The sequence below is a fragment of the Capsicum annuum genome, chromosome 10 (assembly GCF_002878395.1).
Source record: "Capsicum annuum cultivar UCD-10X-F1 chromosome 10, UCD10Xv1.1, whole genome shotgun sequence".
Taxonomy (NCBI): domain Eukaryota; kingdom Viridiplantae; phylum Streptophyta; class Magnoliopsida; order Solanales; family Solanaceae; genus Capsicum; species Capsicum annuum.
This window is the reverse complement of record NC_061120.1, coordinates 140,912,457-140,937,175: the sequence shown is the minus strand read 5'-3', so window position 1 is coordinate 140,937,175 and position 24,719 is coordinate 140,912,457. Positions and strand designations below refer to the sequence as shown.

At 31.9% G+C, this 24,719-nt stretch overlaps 1 protein-coding gene across 2 annotated transcripts; it reads left to right on the top strand.

The window, feature by feature from the left end:
* Positions 1-23,859, top strand: LOC107845855 (probable LRR receptor-like serine/threonine-protein kinase At1g06840). 2 transcript variants are annotated; one of them, XM_016690351.2, is made up of 21 exons: positions 1-126; positions 348-463; positions 11,289-11,436; positions 11,547-11,618; positions 12,267-12,338; positions 13,608-13,751; positions 13,825-13,896; positions 13,996-14,067; positions 14,197-14,271; positions 14,820-14,888; positions 15,116-15,184; positions 15,414-15,485; positions 15,608-15,694; positions 16,139-16,207; positions 17,271-17,791; positions 18,765-18,926; positions 19,155-19,438; positions 20,460-20,511; positions 20,935-21,179; positions 21,813-21,947; positions 23,245-23,859. In XM_016690351.2, the coding sequence occupies exons 2-21, from the start codon at positions 352-354 to the stop codon at positions 23,596-23,598; spliced, it is 2,886 nt and encodes a 961-aa protein (XP_016545837.2). In that variant the 5' UTR covers positions 1-126; positions 348-351; the 3' UTR covers positions 23,599-23,859. The 2 variants fall into 2 exon arrangements, with proteins under 2 accessions (XP_016545837.2, XP_047254139.1); XM_047398183.1 differs by lacking the exons at positions 1-126; positions 348-463 and having other exon boundaries at positions 11,311-11,436; positions 11,533-11,618.
* Positions 23,860-24,719: the final 860 nt, after the last annotated feature.

The following is a 24,719-nucleotide window of genomic DNA, read 5'->3' as shown; positions in this document are numbered from 1 at the left end:
TTCAACTTGTTACAATATCTACTACATGTTTAATAAAATGGCACTACTATTTTCCTACCATTTATGCAGACATTATATTCTCTATACATTGGTTGAGTACTCTTGTCAATCTGTTTGAGGTTTCTGGTAAGTGGTTTTAATTAATAATCCATCTTTTGGACATTAAAATTTGTTGTGATCTCGAGATATTACGTATGAGTAGGGATAAATGCAATATCTTTTTCCTTAGATTAATCTATATTTGTTATAGGAAATCCTATAAGAAAAAGGAACTATGAGTTTATTGATGAACTCTTAGTCTTTTAACTTTAAATCCCTCAGAACTGACGTAATTTTTCGATTTAAAGAAATATGGACATGGAAAAAGGCAGAAGAGAGAAGGGAATAATATTACTGATTGTGGCACTTTCAACATGTTTCTCTGCTTATAATGGACAAGAAATGCTGACAGATCCAGATGAAGGTAATATGTTTCCTCTTGTTTGTTAGTTTCTTGTGATTTTACAACTAGTTAATAATATTTGTAAAACATTTAGTTTTACAAATAAATCTTTGTTCTAGAAAGGTGTTCTTGGTTATTGGAAAATAATATCAGTTTAGTATTTGAAAAATTTTAGAAATAACAACTATAGAGTGTTAATTGTAACTTTTATAGCAACAGTTTAATAATTACAAAAAATAGCAAATTGTATTCTATATTTAAGTAAACTGTTGATATGCAAATATATATACAAAAAGATTTACTTCCCTTGCTTTACTCAAATATTTGAGTTAAATAAGGAATAATTATCTCATCTAATTAAATTCTCATAAATTACTCTTATTTAAATTAGTGGATTCCTTTTTTAAATCAAACTCAAATATGAAGATTATTATTTTCATGATCTTCAAAATTTTAAAATATCATTCTCTTATATCTCTAATTATTTTTTCTTGTTAGTTTTTTCATTTTTTTATTTTTTTAATTTTTTTCTTTATCATTTTTTCTTTCCACTTTATTTTCTCTCTTCTACTTCTCTTCTTTTTTTTCTTTTTTCATTTTTTATTTTTTTTATTTTTTCGTTTTTTTCCTTTTTCTTATATTTTTTTCGTTTTCTTTTTTATTTTTTTCGCTTTTGTTTTACACTTCTATTTTTAATTTCTATTTCTCTTTTTTTTTTCTTTTTCACTTTTTTTTTACTCTTCTATTTCTATTTTTTATTTTTAAAAGACAAATATCTATATCATATATACATATTCAAAAAATATACAAAATAAATAAACATACACATCTGCATATGTATTTACGGTAAAAAAACATACATATGCATCTGCATATGTATTTACAGTAATACATATGTGACTCACATGTATATATAAACATATAGGACCCAAAATCTCTATAACAAAAATGACAATTATATACATATACATATAGGTAGTAAAAAAATTCATATACATATCTTAAAACAGTAAAAGAAAACAAATAAGTACAAATGTTACCCTCTAAAATGATATAATATATACAGTTCAAAGATAAATTCAACACCGTATAAAATACATGTAGCTCTGCATATGTATTTACCGAATACATACCCGATCCATATGTATATTCTTATTTTATATGAGTCACCTTTGTATTTCGCAAATACATATGAAGATATATAGTATAGTTATATTTGTTACTGTTTAATATGAATATATTATATATTTCGTAAATACATATGAATGTTTTGTACTGTAAATATATATCCAGATTTGTATAGCTATGTATTTTATATGTTTTTTGAACATGTGTATGTGATATACATATTTGTATTTTCAAAAATAAAAGTTAGAGATGGAAGAGCAAAACAACGAAAAAGAAAAACAAAAAGAAAAATAAAAAAATGAAAAAAAGAGAAGTGAAAAAGAAAAAAAAAAAAGGAAGAAAGAGAAATAGAAGTGTAAAAATAAAAGAAAAAAAATAAAATAAAATAGAAAAAAATGAAAATAGAAAAAGAAAAAAAAAGATATGAGAAAGGCAAAAAAAAGAAAACGAAAAAGGAAAAAAAAGAGAAATAGAAGAGAGAAAATAAAGTGGAAAGAAAAAAATAAAAAAGAAAAAGAAATCAAAATAAAAAAATAAAATGAGAAAAAAATAAGATGAAAAAAAACTAACAAGAAAAAAGGTAGAAATATAAGAGATTGAAAGACATATTTTATTTTGAAATCTTGAAGATCATGAAGATAATTATCTTCAAATATGAAAAAGAAAAAAAATAAAACAAAAAGTAAAAAACTAAAAAATTGAAAACGAAAAAAAAAAAAGAAAGAAATAGAAGAGAGAAAATAAAAAAATCAAAATAAAATAAAATTAAAAATAAGATGAAAAAAAATGGGATAAAAGATATGACTATATTTGGGGGAGGTGAAATTGTGGAGTGAAAATAGGAAAATATAAAGTGGTGAGAGTAAAACATGCACTTGCCTAATTAATGAGTAAAATAATGTTACTCTTGCTATAAACTGTAATTTTTACAAAAATATTGCTATTTATTGCAATTATAGTCTTAAGTATGCTACTTTCTCTAATTTTTCTTTTGGTTATATGATGTTTGGTTCGATTTTGACCACAAAAACTATCATCAAAATAGTGGAATAATTCTCTATACATTTCTATAGGTGGAATTAATAGTTTAAAACTTACCTAATATGTTTAGATAAATGAGTCAATTCCCTAAATAGTCACTCAAGTTTTGAAAAATTTCTTTAAATATCATTTATGTTTTATTTTGGATCATAATATCACTCAATTATCACTTTTTTCCTCAAAAAATACGAAACATCTCAAAAATATTCTTTTCTTTTAATTGACATGTCATGTCATTAAAATCACATTTTTAAAATAATAAACCATTTAATTCATCAAACTCATTTAATCAAAATTATAACTATATTCTTTTTAAAAAATATACACTAGTTTAATTGTTATGCTTATGAATTCTTTACCATATTATTTTACATGCAACTTTAAATCTCTAGATAACTTATTTAATTTAGTGATATTATTTTCGTTAGAAAATAATTAATCTTTATATGCACTTATATATAAAAATCCGAGTGATCATCTAGGAAAATAATTCTGAAAAAATAACTCTAAAAAAAAGGATAAATACCTAGATATGAGAAATTCTCCTTGATAAATTAATGTCAAAAAAATAATTTTGATGAAATGAATTTGATGAGTTAATATGTTTATTATTTTTTAAAAAATTGATGGTTTACTGATATGGCATGCTAATTAGAGGAGGATGTGACTTTTGAGATATTTATTAATTTTTTTAGAAAAATATTGATAACTGAGTGATATTATTGTCTTACCAAAAATAAAGTGATTTTTATAAGTGACTCCAAAAACATGGTTAACAATCTAAGAAAATAACTTTAGAAAAAATAAAAAATTTAAAAAACAGTAAAAGATTTCTAAGCATGAAAATTCTTTCTTAATAAATTAATGTATTTTTTTTTTAAAGAAAAGAATAAGAATATAATTTTTTCCTAAATAAGTTTGATGAGTTAAATAGGTTTATTATTAAAAAGAATAGTTTAATGACATGACATCCCTATTAAAGAGACGTATGAGATATTTAGTTTTTCTTTATTTTGAGAATAATAGTGATAGTTGATTCATATTATTATCTCTAAAAAAATAAAAATAATTTTTGTAGGTAATTCAAAAAATATGAGTGACCATTCAGAAATATAACTCTTGAAAAAAATATATGTCGAGTTTTAGTACTGATAAAGTTTTTCTATGTACACAATTTTTTTTTTTAATAAACTAATGCATTTTTTCAAAAAACGAAAAATATATATATAATTATATTTTGATTAAATGAGTTTGATGAGTTAAGTAGGTTTAATATTTTTAAAAAAGAGGTTTTAATGACATAACATGCCAACTAACACTATGTAGAAGAAGATTTTTGAGGTGTTTAGTATTTTTTGAGAAAAAGAGTAATAGTTGAGTGATGTTGTAGTCTTAAATAAAATATAAGTGATATTTGAAAAAAAAATTAAAACTTGAGTGACTATTTAGAGAATTCGCTATTTATAACAAACATGTTGATAGAAAGGAACAAAAAATTGGCTCCAAAAAGAATATTTTGGAGCCAAATGAGTAAACGAGAGTTTAAAACTCACACACTTGATCTGAAGAATAAATGTTATTTTGTTTTACTGAAAAGGACCTAAAATGTCCTTTTTTTTTTTGTTTAAACCACCCGGTGTCTGGTACCTCCTTTTTAGGAATCCGACTATATTTGAATTCGCCCTATGTCGGGCCCCATTTGGGGGGAGAGTTCCCAACAGAGTGTTTGTCCATACCCAAGGTCGAACCCTCGACCTCTGGGTAGGTTGGGGCAGCCCCTTTCCGCTGCGCCACCACTGCTGTTGGTAACCTAAATGTCTTTCATTTATTGTAAATACTATTAGAATGTCCTCCATCTATCTTTTGACTCTATAATGCCCTTTACTTTTATATTTGAGCTTAATAATATTCTTCACATCTACCTTTGGACTTCAAAACGTCATTTATGTAAAGAAAATTTCACTAATGACGTGTAGGGGTGGCAATGGTGCAGTGTGATGCGGGTATTTTCTAAACCCGCAAATTTTAAAATTGCCCCGCACCGCATCCGCATCACCTTTAAACCCGCTCCACATTCATACTCGCACATATCCACACCGCACTGCCCCACATTTTTATTTTTTTGTTTTTTTGAAAATTTTGTAACTCCATTGAAAATCATAATATTTTCAAACTAGTAAATAGTAACAACCAATTTCTATTATATCACTTTTCACTAACAAATTGTCAAAAAAGTATCACGTGTACAAATAATGATCAAATATCAATTTTTTATCAAGATGAATAAAGAAATTAAAAAAGTTATAAAATTATTTATTTATAGTGTTATACATTTTATTTTAAGTATCATAAAATTTTAAGTGAAAAATACATATAATTTTAGGTAGATTTACAATAATAATACTAATTTTTAATCTCTTTTTTTGTTTAAACTCGAATATACCAGCAACCCGCACTGCATTATTTAAAAAAAAAAAAACCTACTTAAATCCGCCCCGCAATCATATAATCTAAAACCCGCACCGTCTCACATTGTTTAAAATTCACACCGCCCTATTGTCATCCCTAATGATGTGTCCCCACCATGTGGGGCTATATTGGGTATCGTTATTGTTCTACATATGTCCTAATTTTTAAATTTGCAAATTGATCTTAACTAGCATTAGCATACTGATTGCATGATAGTGTTTCTGCACAAGTAAAGTTTGTCTGACGCTAAGAGGAAAGTAAAATTTTGGTAGGAAATTAAACTTTTTTGTTAGTCTAGCTTTTCTTCCTTCTTGATTCTTACAGCTTTATGGCTGACATATTCTCTCTCATTTTTTTATCATAATTGTGTACTTGTGTTTACAAATAATTTTGTTCTAAACAATGTTAAGAGTTGTAAAATTATAGTATAACACAATATGGTGAACATTCTAATTAACAGATTTACATTAACTTACATAAAATAATGTACTATTTTGCATTCAAAATTTCTGAAGAATCTCTCTCACACACACTAACAATAAAGCATGTCACATTTTTTTTCACGTGTAACTTCACCCAAACTTCGCACTAGTATGATATTGTCTGCTTTGGGCCAAACCCTCATGCATTTATTTTTCGGTACTTCTCAAAAGGCCTCATACTAATGGAGTTGGGTAAGACTTTAAATATTGGACATTCTATTTCTCCAATGTGAGATTGCTTTGCTTTCCAACAATCCTCCCCTCAAGCCAAGACCACATCACTTGTAACCTCCCCTTCAACCATAATCCATTTGATCTTGCTAACCATCTTATACGGCTACTACCAACCAGTGGGACTCGCCGCTTGACCACCACTTGATCCATTTTATCTCGCTAACCATCTTGTACCGTCACTACCAACTAGTGGGACACGCTGCTTGACCACCACTTGTCAAGAAAACTTTCGACACAAGACATCAATCGTAGATCTCCAACTACTAGGTCACTTCACATGATCTGCCAAACACCTTGTACCGCCGTTATCACTCAACGGGACACGCCGCCTGACCACCACTCGCCAGGAAAACTTTCGACAAAAGGCACCACGTGCAGATCTCCCAATCTTATTGTCACACTGAGAACTTCTCACATTGTTATCACACCAAGAACTTCTCACAGAACGCAGTTCACTACTCCAACATATCCGAACCTTACTCTGATACCATTTGTTGGGATCACGTGTAACTTTATCCAAACTCCGCACTAGTATGATATTGTTTGCTTTGGACCAAGCCTTCACGGATTTGTTTTTGGGCACCTCCCAAAATACCTCATACTAATGAAGTTGGGTGAGACTTTAAATATTGGACATTCTTCCTCTATTTCTCCAATGTGGGATTGTTTTGCTTCCCAATAATGGCTAACCTTGAAATTTAATTTATGCATGAATGTTAACATCCATCAGACTTCTCCGCTTCATCTGATTGAACTTCTACTGAAAATTTTAGGAACTTTCTTAGTGAAAATCAATTTCTTATTTGTCCGCTGCAAAATGTACACGAAGTGCTCATTTAATTTCTATGTAGTATTTTGATACTTGATTATGTTCGTCAAATCTTCCTACAATTATTGCTTTATAACGAGATTTTCGTATAAAAGATCTACTAGCTTCGACTCCTATGGTTATATATATAAATGCATTTTTGATTTTTTTAATTAATTAAATGGGGATCAATGGAAAGTTGACAGTCATTAGTAATTTTTTTTTTTAGTATTTAGTATTAGGACTGTTATATAAGGGATATTTTGGAGTTCAAAGGTAGATATGAAGGGCATTATAAAGCCCAAAGATGAATATAAAGGACATTTTAGACTCTAGAGTCAAAAGATGAATGAAGGACATTCTTATATCATTTTCAATATATGAAGGATTTTTTTAAGTCCTTTTTCATTTGTTTTGTCTTTGCAAGTTATTTTGACCAACACTCATTTATTTGAATTTAAGAAAAGTCTGAATTTTAATTTCAATTTTAGTTATTAAGTTTGTTTGTTTAAAGGTTAAGAATCATTCCAAATCTCAATTATTAAATATTTTTCTCATATAAAAATATTTAAGTGAATAGATCTAAATAATTAAAATTTATGTAAAGATAATATTTACTCCTATTCCATCTTTTCAACTGCCTCCACTGTTATCATTAAAATACTATGCATCACCCACAACTACCATCGTGATCATTATAAATAACCATTATCATTATTAACCGTCATTTAGTTACCATCATCATCACCTATTACAGCTTGTTTGGATAGCGGTTTTCCATGGTATGGTATGGTATGATATGGTACTATTCCATGATTTGATAACCATGGAATCCTTCAATTCCTTGAACCATCAAATTGGTGGTGTGCCATGGTTTCCTCTTCTTTTTTTTTTCAACTATGCCTTTATATAATTTTCTCTAATCCAATTTTATCCTTCACTACTTCTTAATCAAATAGTAGCTATTTCTATTTGGAAGCTTGAACTCAGGTGGATACCTTGAAAAGAACTACGAACAATAATACTAAATGGTGGAAGAGGAAGATATTCTACCTTGGTCAAGTGATATATTATGAAAGAGAAATAATAATACTAAATTGGGGAGATTACACACGACCCAAAGACGGAGGTGCTGAAGAGCAAGATTCCAGTTTATTGCATTACTGGAATTGCTTCAAAGAAGCAGTTTATTGCTCTGCTTGTTTGTTTTCTGTACACAGGCAAGGCTTTAGAAGAAATAACCTACACAGATTGAATTTAAAATTTATAATAATCGGGATTATTTTAGTAAAATTACCCTTTACGATACAATACCATACCATCAAACCAAACAAAAAAACTATTATTAAACCACAGTGAACGATACAATCAATCCAAATAAGATACTATACCATATCATACTGTACCATACCATACTGAACAATATATTATAAAACCATGGCAAACTATCATCCAAACAAGTTGTTACTCAATCACTATTGATTATAATCACAATTATTAATCATCATTGTCAGTCATTGCTCCACTTTCAATTATTACTATCATCCACCATAATAATTAACCTCCATTATCAATCACCGAAATTAATCATCATTATTAGCCTATCACAACTAACATGTATTATGTACCCACAACTATTATCATCAACCATCAACACTACTTAGTCGGCACCCACAACCATAACTATTAGCCATCGCCACCACCAGAGTCTGCTCTTGGGTAAAACCAATGAAGCAAAGGCTTTAGACTCCCAATTCTTTGGTCCTATTTTTGAATAATAATAAGGGCAAATGTACAAATATACTCCTAAACTTTAATAAATGGTATAGATATATCCTTCGTTATACTTTCGGTATATATATGCCTTTGCCGTTAATGAAAAGGTACAAATATACCCTTATCACTAACGGTAAGGGCATATGTGTACCCCAAAGTATGATAAAGGATATACACGTACCATTTTTCATTGTTTGAGGGTATATTTGTCCCTTTTTTATTTTTATTTTTTTATTTCAAATAATCAATCCAAACCTACTAATCGACCCATTAAACCAACTACCCACCCAATCTATTTTAAAACCCAAGAGACGCCTATCTAACACACACGTTTTTTTCACACCTATAACGATATTACTCAATTTGATCCATTAATTTATCATGTTTATTTTTTTCATGCCCTTGCACAAGTATTCTATTCGTGCCATTTTAATTATATATTTTGAGAACTAAATATATCAAAAAGAACTATGTATGAGGCTGTAGTTGAAAATCATTACAAATTTTTGTTTTGTATTAAAAGTTAGCTTGAATATTTTTCAAGTTAAAGTGATTGTTGATTTAAAATGAAGGAAGGTTTAACTAAATAATCATCTAACAAGCGGCAAGAAAAAAATAATCATAAAAATCAAAATGAAATAATTTTAACAAAAAGAATAAGTGTGAAAATAAAAATATGTAATAAAAAGAAACTATTAATTGTCATGGTAATAATTTCATTTCACGAAAAAAATTAAAATATCAAAAGAGTCCTTGAGAGGACTACCAAAATTTCAAGATCTCGTCATATTGTATAATGTTGGCACGAAATTACATGTTATGATTTATATTCTTTAATATAAACATTGGTCCATAAGTTTAAATTTTTCAATAATAAAAATCTATAATTTTAAATTTTACAAAAATAGACTCATGTTTGAAGTGAAAATATTGTCATCAAATAATACTTAGTCATTACTATTATTAATTTATCGTATTAATTAATCTTTGTAAAATTATATATATATATTAGAAAATAAAAATATATAATTTATTTTATATTAAATATTATTAATTTTTTAATACATAAATGACTTATAATAATTAATTAGAGATGATATAGTAAAATCACGGAGTAAGTAGCTGATGAAGCAGGCATGTCGATGGAGAGTTGCCTATTTCCCTGGTTTTTCCCTCTTATTAGATAGTAAGATTATGCATATATTAAAATTATACCGCTATAAATGGTAAAAAATTTTAATTATAGTATATTTTGGTTAATTTTTCTTTTACGAATTCACACCATAAAAAACTTCTTGAAAACTTTATAAACAAATGTGAAGACTTTAAGAATGAATTAACTACAAGGATAATATAATAAAAATTTAATCAAAACTTTTTTGATTTAGTATAATGAACAATTAATATAAAATAATTATTTTTAATAAAACGATCAACTAATATGAAACGGAGAAAGTAAATTATAAAAATGAAATAGGTACAAATATACCCTCGACTTTTGATAAATGGTATAAATATACCCTTCGTCATATTTTGGGTGCAAATATACCTTATCACTAACGGCTGAACACGATTGTGACACGTATCCCGTCGTTAGTAATAAGGGTATATTTGTACCTTTTCATTAACGGCAAGGGTATATTTGTACTCAAAGTATGACGGAGGATATATTTATACCATTTATCAAAGTTCGAGGGTATATTTGTACCTTTGCCTTAATAATAATAATAGGTTTATAAATTGATTTTAAATAAATAAATATTTAAATTTAAATTAAAAGAAACTACAAAAGAAATTTGTACAATCAAAGTTTATGAAAAATATTTTAGATTTTTTATTTGGTGTAAAAATTAAGATCGTCGGGTGAGAGAAACATGAAAAAATCATTATATTAATCACGAAAGTTTTTTAAAGCATAATGTTACTCAGATTTTAATAGTTTAGATTTACTTTTAATAGAATTAAAAATGTGAAGGACAATGATATAAATAGAAGATAATTTTTTACTATAATAAATCAGATAAAAAAATTTAATTATTTTCAAATGCTTATATTTAAGGTCTCTAAAATGTTTAAGGCCTCTCAATATAATTTAGCTTTAGATTATGAAATTGATTGATCCGCCCTGATCGCCACCAATTATAATACAATATTTCTTTAAAATATTTTGTTAGATATAATATAAATTAATTAGTTTTTATATGAAATTTATATTCATAAGGATAACTTAGAAAGTTAAGGGTGTATTTTGCATGAAGGAAAATATATCTCATAAAAATAAGTGAATTTCTTATTTATTTTCTTGTGTTTGATATTTAGAAAAAATATATTATCCTAAAAATAAAATGTTTATATATAATCTAGCTAAATGCTATATTAAAAATAAAATATTTATATATAATCTAGATAAATGCTATATGAGGTGAGGAGAGTTCTGGGTGGTGGGGGTAAAAACTACAAGTGTGTATGGATAGTAAGAAGAACACAATATGAAACGACACTTGTGCAACTCTTCTTCTCTATTTTCAGAAGGAAGGTTATTTTCTTCATTTTTCTTTAACGAAATTGCTTTCCCATAGAAAATTCTTTCTAAAACTTTTGACTAATCCAACTTGGAAAAATTAGATGTCTTTCTCCATACTAACAACACCTTAACTTTTATTTTTAGTGCATTTAAAAAAGCATATATTTTTTTTTGACAACTCTTTATTTTTAACTTTCATGCAATGTGTTTAAAATGATTCTTCAAGAATATCAAATTGAACAGTTTTGGTTCTTTGCTTCTCAAGTGAGTAGTGTAGTGTATGATGACACACAAAATGGAAGGGAAGAATAATAGTAGTGTAGTAGTAATTGTTGAAAAGAATGGTGTAGTAGTAATTATTAGTGGTGGAATAATGTTGTGCAGTGGATGCACTAGAGGCTATTCATGGAAGCCTGGAAGATCCAATGGGTTATCTGAGGAATTGGGAAAAGGAGAAAGATCCATGCACTTCTTGGTCTTTTGTTTACTGCTTTCAAAATGAAACTGAAGGTTATCAGCATGTTCAAGAATTGTACGTATAACGTAACCCATATTAGTTACTTTCATTCAATAACTGAGTTTATATAGTAGTAGTAGTATAATTTTAATTTGTTTGTTTCATGTGGAGGGACTTGCATGCAGGCGTCTGATGAACTTGTCATTATCTGGTACACTTGCTCCTGAACTTGGCCAACTTAAACATATGGAAACTTTGTCAGTCCCTTCCTCCCTACAATTATACACTATAACACTCATTTGTTTCATAATTATTCATCGCTAATTTTGGTGATGATGTTTAGTGGACGTTTGGCCATGTTTCATTCTCAAATTTGAAAAAAAAAAAGTACTATTAGTTTCTTTTTAAGTGTGGTGTACGGGGATACCTACCACCTCTCACCAACAACAAGTATCTAACAATAAAAAAATGGTAGTTTTTGTTTCCAAGATGAAAAATGATATTTGCAAATTGAAGTTGTGTTTGCCTGTGAAGACAGATTGGAGTTGCTTTCATATTTATGAATAATTTGGATTGAAAAAAGTAAAACAACTTTTTGTTGTTTTCTAAATCTTAAAAATTAAGTTGAATTCTGAAATATTTCAAAATTTTATGATCAAATGTGCTTCCCAGAGTCCAACTCCGATAAAAAGTAAAATATTTTCATGTTCAAACGCCCTTTTCATATTTGAGAACCTTGTGCTATGAGTAAACTGACTTTGAGATAAATTATTGTTTCAACCTTGGGATTCATTATTATTAGGCCCGAGACACAAGTATAGCAATATGGATGTCTACGAATCCATATGTAATTTTGGTAATCATGTAGATTACTGGTGATAATGATACCATTTTATTTTTTGAAGGAATTTCATGTGGAACAGCATTAGCGGCAGTATACCTAAGGAGATTGGCAACATAATTGCTTTGAGGCTACTGTATGTCTCTCTTCATTTTCATTCTAGTCAGTCTTAATAGATCGAACCCCCTTTTTTGTTTGATATTATGACTTGAAAGAATCAATAGGTGTGGACAAACCTATGGCCTCCCCTAAACTCATTTTTCGTAGTGAATGTTCTTAAGAGGAGGTCGTTGTGCCACTGAAGATTGCTTCCAGTGATCGAGAAATGAAAAAATTACAGAAAACATAAGTGTTTGAAATGTTAATTTGACAGTGTATTTTATACTTTGTATGTTTTGTAATTGACGAAATGTTAAAAAGTTAGTTTGATAGAGGTTATAAAAAGTTACTCCCTCCATTCCAATTTGTGTGTCATAATTTGACTGGACGAGAGGTTTAAAAAAAGTATAAAAGACTTTTGAATCTTGTGATTCTAAATTAAAGATGTGTGTAACATACCAAAATGCTCTTTGATCTTGTGGTCTTGAATATGCCATGTAGGATCGTTTCAAAGGGTATGGTACAGAGGCTTGAGAAGGTGGGCAATCCTTCGGTGAAACCTAATGAGATTGATTTAAAGAGTTATCGAATATTGAAAGTGACATTCTGTTTCGAATAGACTAAAGAAGAAATTAAGACACAAATTGAAATGAGGGGAGTTGTTTGGTAGAGAAAACCAGGGGTTGTTTTCAAACATTATGTGAAATCCCAACATGGGGTGAGTGTCATATAAGTAAAAGGAGGGCAGTGAATAGAATTTTTCAATGTCAACCAATTGCTAGTCAATTTGTAGAAGGCAGAACAAAGTGATGGTACATAGTTTTGTTCCATGTAAGGCAAATAGGATGATTTTCAGCTACTTCAGGTCCTGTCTGCTGGGTAATTTTTTTGGAAAATAAAAACAATGGTTCGAAGTTAATGACTTATTTACTGTCAGGAGTTTCTGGTGTAATGTCTACAGAACTAGTATACCAACTACTTGAACTCATCAGATGGAAGTTTTATATATCTTACGTAACACTAGTGACTGCTGCAGGGATTGACTGATATTCCATCGAAATTGTCTTTATTGAGAAATGAAGCTCTCCTATGGTCACTATCCCTGTAAAAAGTCTTTAACATTTCTGAATCCTAGCTTCAACTGAAGCCCGAATATGCGTGTGCCTCACTGTTTACAATCACTACTGTTGCTTAGAGATGTTTTATCTGAAGATATCTAATATATAATTTGCGTATAGTTTGCATATATGGATTGTGCACATCCATGAGGAACTCCACTCCATCTACCATTCTTCTGTTCTTGCAGGCTTTTGAGTGGAAATCAATTATCAGGTCCTTTACCAGAAGAACTCGGTTATCTTCCTAACTTGAATAAATTTCAGTTGGACTTAAATGGTATATCAGGGCCAATACCAAAATCATTTGCAAACTTGCCAAAAGTTGCACATTTGTGAGTTCTCTACTGATTGTGATGGTATGGAGATGTTTCATTTCTGTATTAATCATTCTTGTCCTGGATGCAGCCATATGAATAACAATTCAATAAGCGGTCAAATTCCTCCAGAGCTGTCTGTTTTACCTCGGCTTCAACATTTGTAAGAATCACTTAACCTACAATATATTAATACTATTTGAAAAGAACTTTTCCTCTGTGACTTTGATGTTTGGATTTACTTGGATGTAAATTATTTCAGCCTTCTGGACAACAACAATTTATCGGGTTACCTTCCACCAGAGCTTGCACTGATGCCGAACTTAACAATTCTGTATATTGCCTTTGAACTCTTAAGTTTTTGCTGTTTCAATATGTCTAGTTTCTCAACAAATTAATGTCATTTCAGCATTAATAAACAGACTCTAACAACTCTTCTCCCCCACAATAACAACTTTTGCAGTCAACTTGACAATAATAACTTTGAAGGCTCTGTGGTTCCGGCTTCGTACAGTAATATGACCAAACTCTTGAAGTTGTAAGTTACTAATCTCTTGGATTTTGTTGGTTTATGTCCCCTTTCCTGTCTGGTGATATGCAGGCCCATTTTCACCAAGCAAGAATAAAGAATTCTAAAGGATGTTTGTCATCACTCGAGGTTAAAGACTGTATTTATCCCAAACTTTGATCAGAAAACAAGTCCCCTGTGAATATTCAGAAATAATTATATTCTCCCTTGTGTTGTGCCCTTGGTCAGGCATTAGAATAATAAAAGAGGATGAACAAAATGTTTTCTCTATAATCATCAATGTATTCCCAATAAGGGTTTCCCATTCCCACTCCTCACAAGAAATGAGAAAGGCTATAGAAGTATTTTCATTATTTTGATTGAAAAAGGTAAGGCTAGAGCAGTATTTTCATTCTTAGGCCCTTTTGACATAAGATGGAGTAACAGTCTAAAGAAAGTGGTTAAGATTGTCGGAGGAACTCTATATTATTTTATGAAGCTTACAATGTGGTCATGCTGTGATTATATTCACCATTCATTGATGAATATTACTTGATGTTATTTCATCAAACCTGCAGGAGTCTTAGGAACTGCAACTTGCAAGGACCAGTTCCTGACCTGAGCACAATACCACATCTTCTTTACTTGTACGCATACTTCATTGAAAAATTCATCTGTCATGTTAAACCTCATTTTGAAGCTTATGTTCTTGTTGTTCTAATCTCTTGATAATGTTGATATCTGCTCAGTTCTGCTTAATAATTCTTTTATGCCTGATGAAGTTGAACTCATCTGCCAATCAATTTATGCTGAATATACAAAGTTAAATTCACAACAGTGGCAATTCATCAGATATAATTTTCTCATGTCACAGAGACCTTAGCAGAAACCAACTGACGGGAAATATACCGACCAATAAGCTGTCTGATAATATCACAACCATGTAAGTTCCTGGTTTTTAAGTACGAATTAGCTGAAATCTTTCCTGATTGATTCACCCATCTTCCTTCCTCTTCCCCCCTCCCTCTCCCCCAGTCTCTATCGATATTTGTGGATAGGTGGTTGAATGGACATTAGTGTCTTAACATACACTCTTTTCTTTTTCATGTTTGAGTAACTCAGTTGGTATCAGACTCTCAATAGTGAACTAACTACTTTCACGATGATTGCAGCATTCTGTCAGGAAACATGCTTAATGGCTCTATCCCTTCGAACTTTTCTGTCCTTCCAAGGCTGCAGAGGCTGTAAGGAGCTTCATTTGCTCAATCTTTGTTTCTTGATCCTCTGTCCGTTTCAAATTTCATTTTGATACTCTAATAAATGCAGTATTGACACTACCTTTCCCTTTAAATTATTTTTCTTGTAGGTCACTCAACAATAATAGGTTAAGTGGTTTTGTTCCAACTACCATTTGGGAGAATAGGACATTTGTCCCAGGCGCAAAACTTAGATTGTAAGAGTCTCATTTATACATTTTCCTCTTATCAGTACTTTATTTTTCATGTTTCTGTTGTCTGCTGCCCTCAATCGATTAGTTAGTAAAACTTATTCACTATAAGATACAGAGAGAGCTTTTTGTAGAGAATCAAGCCAAATTTGTGTGCCTATTTCATTTTTGTAGCTAGTCAGTCCACATGTAGTTTTGGATATTCAAAGAGGGTATCCTGGAAAATGAAAGTACAGACAACGAATAATGTGTTCATTGGCTGCATGGGTTTTCTATCCTATACAGTTAAAATATAACAAGGTTTAATATATCTGGAGTTTTGTTTTGTTCGAGGTAATATAGCATGTATCTTTCGTCTTTCTAAACCATTCCATGTCTTGACTAAAAAGGGCCTTTCAGATGTTAACGTATCAGATTGCCAGGCTTATCCAGTTGTTCTCCTTTTTGCAGGAATTTTCAACGTAATTATCTCTCAGATATTTCGAGTATTCCTAATCCTCCTCCAAATGTTGATATGATGTAAGACCTTATTTCTGGTAGTCTTGTTCAATACATATTTGTGGACTTACTTTCAGTTCCCGGCTTTTTTAAAAGCTTTAAATCACAAAGTAATTCTGTAGAGTCTTTAGTTTCTAGTTCAGATTTCTGTGATTAAACAGAATACCTATCACGAAGAGATCTCAGGAAGACTTGCTATAGATTATACCCATGACAATAGATGGGGAGTTTTGTAACACTGCCTTCGTTCGCTGTTTTCCTGCTAAACACTTTCCATTCTATAGAGATTTACTCCGGGCAACCATTGATTATGATAGAGTAGTGAGCCAACACAGTTTCAGCTTCTTTACTTTCTGTCGTTGTTTCAGAACTTCTTTTCTTGTCAGAAGATGGGTAGTTTTCTGCTAGCAGTGCACTTTATTTGGAACTCGAAAACAATGGGGTCAAATTTATATATGTGAATTTCTTTCCATGTGATATTGCGGTATGGGTCTAAAGGGTTCACGTTGCGTAGGATTAAGACAAAATACTTAAGAGTGCAAGTTCAATGATGAGGCAGATGTGAAAGTGAGGATTGATACTCGAGTCATCTCCATGAGAGGAAGTTTCAAGTATCTTGAGTCTATAATTCAAGGAAATGGTGAGATTGATGATGATGTTATACATAGTATTGAAGCCGGGTGGATTTACACTAGTTTCAAGTATTTTGGGTGGAATCAGTTTTTAATTGAATTTTAATTTATTAGTAGATTTTTTGGGAAAAAAGTAAGAAATGAGTAGTCCATGAAAATGTGTCTTTTTAGGTTGTGTGATTTTTGTGTTAATATACTCAAGGTTTAGTGATTTTTGTTTTAGAAATAATAATTAAGAGAGTATTGTGGGAAAAAAAATGATATTTATTGACTATATGTGAAATTTATCCATAAATCATGGGTTATAGTTTTTGTTTTAACCCATTTACTGGTACTTTAACGTGCAAATATTTTCAATGGCATAAAATCCCTACTCACGTTTTGCTTATCAGTCATTTATATTTCTGATCAAGTATTCACTAAATGTGACACTTTGACTGAATAACTTTCAGGCTCTATGGCAATCCTGTTTGTGGAAATGCAAATGAACGTCAGATTACCCAATTTTGTAAATCAAGAGACGGAGGTGAAGAGTATGGAGGCGTGAACAACTCTATTGCAAGTTGTGCAGCCCAGCCGCCTTGCAACCAGGATTTCGAATATGTCCCAGCATTAAAAGATGGCTGCTATTGTGCGGCGCCTTTTGGAGTTGGTTTGCGTTTAAGAAGCCCTAGCATTTCAGACTTTCCACCACATTATAATGACTTTGAACAGTGGATAACAAAAAGTGTTAACTTGAATGATTATCAACTGCACATTGATTCGGTCGCGTGGCAAATCGGTCCTAGGCTTAGGTTGTTTTTGAAGTTCTTCCCTCCACGTTCAAATGATTCTGGAACCAATGCTTTTGGCAAATTTAATGACAGCGAGATAGAACGGATTGCAAACAAGTTTGCCATCTTTAATCTTACTGGAAGTGAAATCTTTGGCCCATATGACCTGCTCAATTTCACCGCCATGGGATATAGTTCTGGTATGTCTTCAAATCCATTATGTGCTTGCATAAGTAGGATATAATCTGTAACATTACTGGCAGATCAGACATATTAAAATGTGGACATTTTCAGCTGTAGCTCTGTAATGATTTCTGGAGGAATTTAAAGTAAAGCCAATGTGAATAATAATAATTAAAAAAACCGTGAATCTCGTTTGTCTTTTTACAACTTAGGTCATGCACTCATGAGAGTGCAAACACAAATTTTGTAGAACTTGCTTCTTCAGTTCATATTTTGCGTTTAATGCCAAATATTGGATACTTTTAAACTAGACTAGAAGTCTGGAACTCTTGTGTGCCCGCATGACTATTTGTTCTTTTGTTGATCTCGAATATGATTATTGTTATTATTTTTTATCTTTAGCGGTCATGCTCGGATAAAAATTCTCTTTCCCATTGCACTCCATTTCGTTTTTGAAAATGTCTATTTAAATCGTTTATCTAGTGATATAGAACATAGTCTTTTTTGATGTCATTGAAGTATACGAGTATGAAAACTCAATGAAATTGTTTAGATATCATGCCTGTGGTGAAGCTTAACATCCTCATAGACAGGGTAACCTGATAAAGACACTAGTGATATCTTAGATACTCAATAGGGTCTAGAGACTAAATTGACTGCATTACGATAAGTTCTTGATTTAGTAAAATCTTAGGTGAACCATATGGTATTTTCAAAGTATGTTAACATCCCCATTCAGAAATTCAATATGAATTGCCTACTTTTGTTTTATTTTTGGTGTAACGAAGAATTTGTTAATGACGCAGAATCTGTGTGAAGAAGCCTTGTAGAATTTTTGTAAGAAGGACAAGGATTTACTTGTTATTTTTTCTTTTTGAGATGTCTCATCAGACAGTCTTTGTTCTGAATAGAAATATATCATTGTTGCTCTTCTCTTCTCCTTCTTTCTGCTTTCTCAAGGTCAAATAACGAATCTTTTCCTTCTTGCAGTCCTTTTTCCCTTGTTGGAAGGAGGGGGAAGCAGAAAAAGCAGAGGCACTGTGGTTGGAATTGTTTTAGGGTCCATATGTGCTGCAGCTGTACTTCTTGTGGCCATAATATTCGTGTTGCTTAAAATGCATCCAAGGTCCCATATGTCAAAAGATCAATCTAGTGAGTTAATCTTCAATTGTTGTGTGCAACTTTTCCTCAGCGACGGGGAGCTTCTTCTCCATTTCTTTCACTCACCCCATTAGGACCTGCTGGTTTATGCTAAAATTTTCAATGAATATCTAATGTTGAGTAATTGAATCTTCTTTGGCATTGATGTCTTTCTTGCTTAAACAACTTACCCAAGACTACGTGGAACTCCTAGTGATATTCCTTTCATTTCTTTTGTAGTATCAAAATATCCAATGCGAATAGAAGGTGTTAAGGCCTTGGGCTTTAAGGAATTAGAGGTAGCAACTAACAGTTTTAGCAGTACTACTGAAATTGGCCAAGGAGGCTATGGGAAGGTCTACAAAGGCAGTTTGGCAGACGGTACAACAGTGGCAATAAAACGTGCACAACAAGGCTCACTACAGGGGGAAAAAGAGTTCTATACTGAGATAGAATTGCTGTCACGTGTGCATCATCGAAATCTGGTTTCATTGGTGGGATACTGTAATGAAGGAAGTGAACAGGTAAGATTCTCCAAACTGCAAAAATGATACACACACGCACCCAAGTCCATGTTGCTATAACAAATCAGCAATCGTTGTGGCTATGAATCCTCTTTTCGTGGGAGAACTAAGCATTTTGATGTGAAATATCACTTCATTTGGAAAGTAGCTGATGAAAGAACTGTGAATAGATATTGTGTGTGACAAATGACCAAGCATCAGATATATTTACAAAGTTTCTTCCTTAGGCTAAGCATGAATTTTTCAGGTTGCAGTGGAGAGTGTGTGATTTTGAATTAAAGGGGAGTTTCAGTTGAACTGATTCTAAAGTCCTTGTCAGTACTTTTAGGAGTTTTTTACATTTTCATTTACTAGCTTTAGGAGTCCTAATTAGTTGAAGTCAGTCAGTTAGCAGGCCAGAGGAAGAGTAATTTCTTAAATGTATTAAAACATACCCAAGGGTTAGACCCACTTTTTATAAGGCCAATGGAATCTTATGCTCAAAATCCTGATTTAAGTAGTCATTTATTTGGTACCACTCATCCACGAACGCATATTTTGTGGCTAACTGATATTGCCCATCATCATTTAGTTATTGCATTTATTTTTCTCCTTGCTGGTCATGTGTGTAGAACCTATTTCAGGATTGGGCACTGCATGAAAGATCTTTTAGATGCCCATATTACTCCGGGGACGATTGGGGCGTGGACATAGGGTCTTTCTGACACAATCAACAATTCACTTCACTCGGTCATCTCTCCTAGATAATGATTATGGCCCCAAACCCGAGTGAATAGCGAGTCAGTCTACAATACTTAGATCACTGAATATTAAGTTCAAACAACATTCGTGTCTATGAGCAGCTCATCAGTTACACTCCTCTTGTATTTGCGTAGTCTGGTCTCATTAGTGAAATGCTTATCTTCTGAAAAAGTAATCAAATTAAAAAAAAAAAAAAAAAAAGATAAAAGGATAAAAATGGATATTATGTTTTGTGGTTTTTCATTCTACTTTTGTAATAGCTGGTTATGTTTGCATGCAGATGTTGGTTTATGAGTTCATGCCAAATGGTTCCTTACATGATCTTCTCTCTGGTATGTGGTGTATCCTTCCTTTGTATTTGGTGTCATTTTTACTTCCTTCTGTCAAAATCAAGCATATTTATTCTCCTCTTCACTTTTTTCTCCTGGTGTTTTATTTCTTGTGCCAAATAGAGGGTGAAAGATACGTCGTTCTAGCAAAGAATGCTTGTATAGATGAAAGTGAATCTAATCGCTCAGAGAGAGCCTTTTATTTTTCTGAAGTTTTTACTTCAGTTTGACTCCTGAATTTCGATGGTTCACTATTAGTTTTCCTACTTCTTCACTTGTGTGGTCATCATCATGTTTATCATGTGGAACTTTATATTCATATTTTGGAAGTTCATATTCTTAATTTTAATCATGTGCGAGTTCCAATATGAATATCAAACAGGTATCTCCGATATAAGGCTATTGAAGATTTTACTTATTTTACAGCTAGATATGGGCAACGTCTGAGTCTTGGAACAAGGTTACACATTGCTTTAGGTGCTGCCAGGGGCATCCTCTACCTCCATACTGAAGCTGATCCTCCAATAATCCATCGCGACATCAAGGCAAATAACATACTGTTAGATTCTAAATTCACCGCAAAAGTCTCTGATTTTGGAATCTCAAGGCTTGCACCATTACCTGATGCTGAAACGAGTGGACATGTATCAACTGTAGTGAAAGGAACTCCTGTAAGGCTTTACTTATCTTATATATTCTTCAAAATCAATGATAAAAATTGCTGAGAGAGGGAGAACTTTTCTATATTCGTTCTAACTTATGCATGAAATTGTCTAATTAAATGGCTTAAATCTCCTATTAAATAATTAATCAGCAGTGTAATATATTCATCTTCTTAAGCACTTCAATAATGGATGGTTGACCTTCTTTCACCCTTTCTTGTGTTCCCCTCCTCCATCAACCATTGCAGAATTTTATGTCTTAACATGTTGTTAGTTCAGTGACATACTTAAGACACATTTGAAAGGTGGTTACATACTGATATTTGATGATGCAACAAACAATGAAATTACTCGGTGTCAACTGTATCATGTGAGGCACATCCAGCACTGGAAAAGTTCCCTCTTTAGAAGTGTCAATGTTTTGGTAGCCATCTAATATCATGTTTCTCAGAATCTGGTGATTAAACCTGTCTTTCCTAAAACAATATTTGTCACGGTTAAGGCTGCTTGTCTACGGTCAATAGTAAATTTGATCATGAATACACATCCTGTATTTCAATATTGGTTTTTACCTTCTCAATTATTAATCTCCTTGCTTTTTCTAAGATAGCTGACAGTTGCCAAAATTTGGTACTCGTGTAGGGCTACCTCGATCCGGAGTACTTCTTCACTCACAAGTTGACAGAGAAAAGTGATGTTTATAGCCTTGGTATTGTATTTCTCGAGCTTTTAACAGGGATGCGACCTATATCTCAGGGAAGGAACATCGTCCGAGAGGTACTCAATTCTTTTTTTTCCCCTTAAGTGATCTTAGTGTTTCACTTTGTTATGAAGACGGAAACATTAGATAGCTCCTCTAGATATATTCAGCATCTGCTAATGGATCTGAACTAAGCGGTAGAGGTCATTTGCTTTAGGTGAGTTTCAATTCTTTTATTGCTTTAATAAGAATCTCAATAAATTCCCATATGATCTAAAAAAAAGGGCAGCCCGGTGCACTAAAGCTACCGCTATGTGTGGTGTCCGGGGAAGGGCCCCACCACAAGGGTGTATCGTACGCAGCCTTACTTTCGCATTTCTGCCAGAGCCTATTTCCAAGGCTTGAACCCATGACCTCCTGGTCACATGGAGGTAACTTTACCAGTTACTCCAAGGCTCCCCTTCAAATTCCCATATGAACTATTTTATGAAATTGAGATACAGCATATGAATCAGTATAATTGCTGGCGCCATTACTCTAGTTCATGGCCATTCGAGCTGAACTTTCTCATATATTGTTTTGCATGGAAGTATCTTATCTTACCATATAAAACGGTTAGTAATGAAGTAAAGAAGCTGTTATACCCCAAACCTTTTCGCTTACTGTAGAATGTTTAGGCTGAGTTCGCGAAGTTGGATGCTTCGACATAAAGTGGTAAGATAGCTAGAAATTGAGATCAACTTTAATAACATGCCCCCAGTCTTAGTAGCATCCAGTAAGGGGTCATTTGGTAGGTGTTTAAGAATAGTATTGACTAAGGTGTATCAGTAATATTGGACTTAGTAATGCTGGATTATCTTTTAATCTACTGTTGGTTTGTTGAATTAAATGAATAGGGTGTATTAGAATAGTAGTGTACCCGCCTACCCGGTATGGTTAATGCCATGGATAATGTGTAATAGTTTTGAATGGAGGACTTTAATTTGCAACCAAACATTGTATTAAAATTTAGTATCACTACTATTCCTATACACCCAACCAAATGGCCCCCAAGGGTTTGACCTAGATGAATTTGTGAAGTCCTCGATGTTTAAGCTGATCCTCAACTAGTATTTGCCATCCTAGAAGACGAGAATTACAGAAGATCGGACTACAATATCAACACGTCTATTTTTTTTTTTACGTGAATCAGGCATTGACTTCTCATTTCTTGGAATTAAATTAAACCTCAACCTAAGTTCAGGAAAAACTATAGTCAGAAAACACTATTGGACTCTCCAAGTGGTTTTAAAAAGTGTCATTCATTTTGAAACGAAGGGAATAAAAAAATTCATGTACTTTTCTTTTCTTTTCTTTTTTTTAAACTAATGGCAGGTGAATGCAGCATGCCAATCAGGGATGATGTCTTCTATAATAGACAGGAATATCGGTACTCCATATTCCTCAGACTGTGTGAAGAAATTTCTGGATTTGGCCCTCAGGTGTTCAGTTGATGAACAAAAGGATAGACCTTTAATGCTGGAGGTGGTGAGAGAGTTAGAGAACATCACTTCCACGGTTCCAGCTGCATTCGACAATAATATTATTGCATCCGATGTAGATGTTTCCACGTCTGGAATGTCATCATCGCCATCAACTTCAACTTATTCGAGACACACTACCACCTACACGACTATGGAAGGAATTGAGCTTGTGAGCGGTGTCATTCCCTCCATCAGGCCTCGTTGATGCCTTTTAGAACTTGCTATATACCTTTTATTTACCAGCAGGTTAATGGTCGGATTGTGAAGTATTACAAGTTCAGTATTTAATCTGCAGGTATGTAAATATATAACAAGGCTGAATCAACTCTGAAAGCTCAAAAAAGACTTGTTTGTTGTTCCATTAGATATGCATTCTCGTTTATGAACTTGATAAATTATGAATTTAAGTAATGTACGTGGTCAGTGCAAACAATTTTTACTTCAGGTCATTTTTACCTACTGTCTACTGGCCCTCTACTTTCTATTTCTATCATTTTTAGGAAAAGACATCGTTTTCACCTCAAACTATATTTGAAAAGTCGCATCCACACCTAAACTATAACTATAAAAAAAATGATACTTTTTACACCAGACATTACACCACTTGTGTGGTGTTTTACACGCGCTGCCACGTAAGCACCACATCAGCATAATCCGAAAAAATAATAAATTTATTACTTTCATAATTTTTTCTTTTCTCGTTTTAATTAAATTTTTTTCCCTTCTTCTTCAATGTCTAAAACCTCCATTGTTGTCAATGTCCAAAACCTCCATTACACCATATTCACCGCCATAAACTTTAACCCACCAACAAAATTACCATAACAATTAATTTTTTCTAACATTGTTCTTCATTTGTAACCCATCGTCTTTTCTTTAAAATAAAAAAAAAAAAATTCTTAACTATAATGGCAATTATTGTTTCAAAAAATGATCACTCGATTGTAAGCCTCTGTATTTTAAATGGTAATGACCAACACATTTCCATACTTTTTCTATTTGTTTTTCAGTTATAATTTGAAAAAAAAAACTAATATGGTAGCAAGCTACATCTTTTGATAGATTAATAATTAACAGACAGAGAGAAGAAAGTCGACGATGAATCCAACTTTTTCGACGAGAATTCACTGGAAAATATCCTTGCTACAAAAATTTATATTTTGTTTTTATAAAATTTGGTTTTGTCCGTTTAAACATCAAATACAATTTGATTTTGTTCATTATGAAATTGACATTGATTCGATGAAGGTGGCGGATGAATTGTGTTATTTGGGAATGGAGTTGGAATTTAGAGGTGGGGTGATGAAGAAACTGTGTTGGGTGGGG